The sequence below is a fragment of the Octopus bimaculoides genome, chromosome 5, assembly GCF_001194135.2.
Source record: "Octopus bimaculoides isolate UCB-OBI-ISO-001 chromosome 5, ASM119413v2, whole genome shotgun sequence".
NCBI lineage: Eukaryota > Metazoa > Mollusca > Cephalopoda > Octopoda > Octopodidae > Octopus > Octopus bimaculoides.
In genome coordinates, this window is record NC_068985.1 from 108195247 (window position 1) to 108198823 (window position 3577).

Genomic DNA, 3577 nt, shown 5'->3' on the forward strand with positions numbered 1-3577 from the left:
AATTACAAATTTAGGATTTTATCAATAGAACCGCAACTCCTATTTCAGAACAACCTTATTGTATGGAGTACACATAGAAAGTTATATCCAATAAAATAATATAAGCATTTAAAAAACCTAATATAAAATACAATAAAATTATTGAAAAGATATTTGAAAAAATATATGTAACTTACCTGTTATTAGTCTGTGGGGAAAGAAGATTTGTGTGTGGGGGAAAAGGTGCGTGGCCTAGTGGTTAGAGGTGTTGCACTCACGATCGTAAGATCGTGGTTTTAATTCTCAGACCAGCTACACGTTGTCTTCATTTCATATTGCTTCAGTCGACTCAGTTGTAAATGGGTAACCCTGCGACGGCACCTTGGGCAAGTATCTTTTATTGTAGCCTCGGGCTAATCAAAATCTTATGAGTGGATTTGGTAGACAGAAACTGAAAGATGCCCGTCGTATATGTATGTGCATGTGTTTCGTTGCCTTTACGTCCTGAGTTCAAATTCCGCCGAGGTCGACTTTGCCTTTCATCCTGTTGGACACTAGGGTCAATGTAATCATTATCCCTTCCTTGAAGTTGCTGGCCTTGCTCCAAAATTTGAAACCAATATTAGGTAGGATGCTTCAGTTAAACATACATATGCAAGATTGCATCTAAAAGAAGAACATTCGATATATTGTGAAAGAATCACTGGTCAAGGAATTATAGCTTTTAACTCGCATATGTGCTCTTTCCTCTCTCAATATTTTCTATAATGTAACTATAATGATCTCAATATTTTGACATACCAAGCTGAATGCCATCTCTACTCCTCGATAATCCTATTTCTCCTTATCGCATTGTTGCCAGTGTCTCATCTTTCAAATTCAATATGGCTGAAATCCAATGACTTAAAGCAGGAAAAGATAAAGGATATATGTATGAAAGCTGTTGACTTTCTCATTAGTCCAGTAAATTTTTGACTGCACCATCTCTGGTTCACATATTTCTATCATCATCATCATCATCATCATCATCACCATCATCTACAGCATCATCATCACCATCATCATCATCATCTAGCGTCTGTTTTCCATGCTTGCATGTGTTTGACGGTTAGACAGGAGCTGACAAGCTGGAGAGCTGCCCGGCCTCCATGTCTGCTTTGGCACGGTTTCTACGGCTGGATGCTCTTCATAATGCCAATATATATTTTTGGGCATGCACTAATGCTGTAAAGCATGTAGAGCCATTGATTTATGAGGATTATAAGGGAAATCATTATTAAAAATATAAAGTAAATCAAGCAGAAATGATTTACCTACCTTCATCATCAGTAATAGTCGTTAATTTATCACCTTTAATTTTTGGAACAGATAAATCAATAATGTCTTGGGGTTCTGCAATGAAGACTTCGACTAAAAAGTCATCAATAATTCCACCATTGGACAAATGAATGACGTGCCTGTATTTATTGTTCTGTCGTGTCAGAAGTTCTTGGTAAGTCAAGTTGTAAACTATATACTTTTGTGGTTCAACATTAACAGATATATCAAAGACATTTGTGAAGCGGTGTCTGGAAAATGATAGAAAAATAGGTAAATGATTTTAAAGATATTGTAATTAGAATACTAAGAGCAGAAAATATCAAATATGAAGAAAATAAAAAAATTACTTGACTTCAACATAGCCAGCACTTTGCCCTGTTTCAATGGCATGTTCATAAAAATCCTTAGCAATCGATTTTTCTTTTACTTCTCCCACAGTCACATTTCCATCAATTTCCCTGCAATCACCAATAGAAAAAAAAAATATATAATCAACATTGAAATTAATTGTATTTTCGAATATTTCTTTTCCATAGAATCAATATACGTTGTGAAAGTTTTAATGATGGTGCATGTTTTCTACAACTTCTTCAGAAATAAGATTAATTTACTATTCTGGAAAATAAGTACTGTCTAAGTGTCTATGGCGTATAAGTGGCCGAGATCACATTTCTTCTAAACAGGACGCCAAAACGTTGCAGGGTTACTCATTTACAACTGAGTAACCTGGGACAACGTGAAATGAAGTGGGTTGCCCAAGAATATAACCCTCCACCTGGTCCGGGAATCGAAGCCACTATCTTGCGAACGTAAGTGCAACACCTTAACAACTGGACTATGCGCCTTCGTTCCAACGAATATGATAATCTAAAATTGAAATGCAAAGCAAGAACAGAATAAAGAAGAATTACACCTCGTACTAATAACTTAATAGTGAAAATATATCCGTATTTGGTTAAAATTTATAAATTTTTAACATTAATTAACATGTTGCCACAAACAACATTATAACCAACCTATTGTTTAGCTGGATAGATATTGAGTAAAAGTAAAAGCTTATTTTGTTAAAATATATGACAAAGACCAATTTTTATTTGTTACTTTCATTAATTAGAAGAGGAAGAATTTATGATTTTCCGAATTAATGATTTTCTCAGGGCCTCCAGTGCTGGTAGGAGAATGGGGAGAGGTTATCTTCTTACCGGAAATGTTACCCAAATTTTTGGCCTCATATAAAGACATCCAAATGGTAGATAGTGGTGCTAAATCTACAACTTAAGAACAAGAACAAGCTCTTAGACGAGCTTCCATACAAATTTCGTCTAATTAATGCCACTCTCAAAGCTTTGGTCGACCCGAGACTGCGATAGAAGATACTTAGCTTAAGTATCGCGCAGTGGAATTTAAGCGAAAACCCCATGGCTGCAACATGAGCTTTATAACCACAGCCATTCCTGCGCTCATATACTTAGTAATATCTTTCACTTTGCTATAAGTTGTAATTTATCGACAGAACAACGATATTAACCGATCTCGAAGAATAGTAACTTTTGCACCGATGCCCAAACCATTTTCCCCTGAGAATTTGGGTGATAATCTATTGATTAATTCCGCAGCATATCTATACATATCAACATAATTACACAAGTGTGCTCCATCATGACATACCTAAATACTTGAAAATGCGTATTTTTGTCAAATTTCCCGGTGATACATTTTACAGGCTGTCAGTTATGATTATGTGGTGAGAGTAGTTTGGAAAATTAAAAAGAAGAATTTTGGGAGATTACCTCCTCCCACTTTTCCCCACTCAAACTTTTGCAAAATATACCTATGATATAGTGAAGAAACTGCTGATTAATTAGTAAGACGTATGTAACTTTTACTAAAAGAAAGCAATTATCAAAGGATACACTCTCTCGAAAATTCTTAAAAATTCCAAATATAACATATATAGCTAGCTAGAGGCGATGGCTTCTTGGAGCTAATTCACAGCAGCTTTCGTCCTAATTTTGGGACTGCCATGTTGGCTTGGCGATAGCTATTAATTTCCAGTACCGCTGCCGTAGTCTCCTTTAGAGAGACTTAGAAATATTAATAACTCTATTTCTGAAAATCAGTGGATAGATTCCACTGAAATTAGATAAATAACCTTCGAACAGATAGTCAGCAGCGCCTCCTGGCTAAGGCTTGGCTGCTCTGCATTGACAAGGGGCAACACCCTGAAACTAGTCTGCAGATGCCAAACCAGCAGGGGGACACTGCTGACCTCCCCTGT

At 36.1% G+C, this 3577-nt stretch overlaps 1 protein-coding gene across 2 annotated transcripts in view; it reads right to left on the reverse strand.

Annotated features, from left to right (window-relative positions):
• The window catches only part of LOC106871269 (inter-alpha-trypsin inhibitor heavy chain H4), a 23615-nt gene that overhangs the window by 11238 nt on the left and 8800 nt on the right, over nt 1–3577 (reverse strand). For both annotated transcript variants that reach the window (XM_052967933.1, XM_014917633.2), the window contains 2 exons: nt 1647–1757; nt 1297–1547 (listed from right to left, as the gene is read on the reverse strand). In XM_052967933.1, the coding sequence (XP_052823893.1) occupies nt 1297–1547; nt 1647–1757 (362 nt within the window). The remainder of the gene's footprint in view (nt 1–1296; nt 1548–1646; nt 1758–3577) is intronic.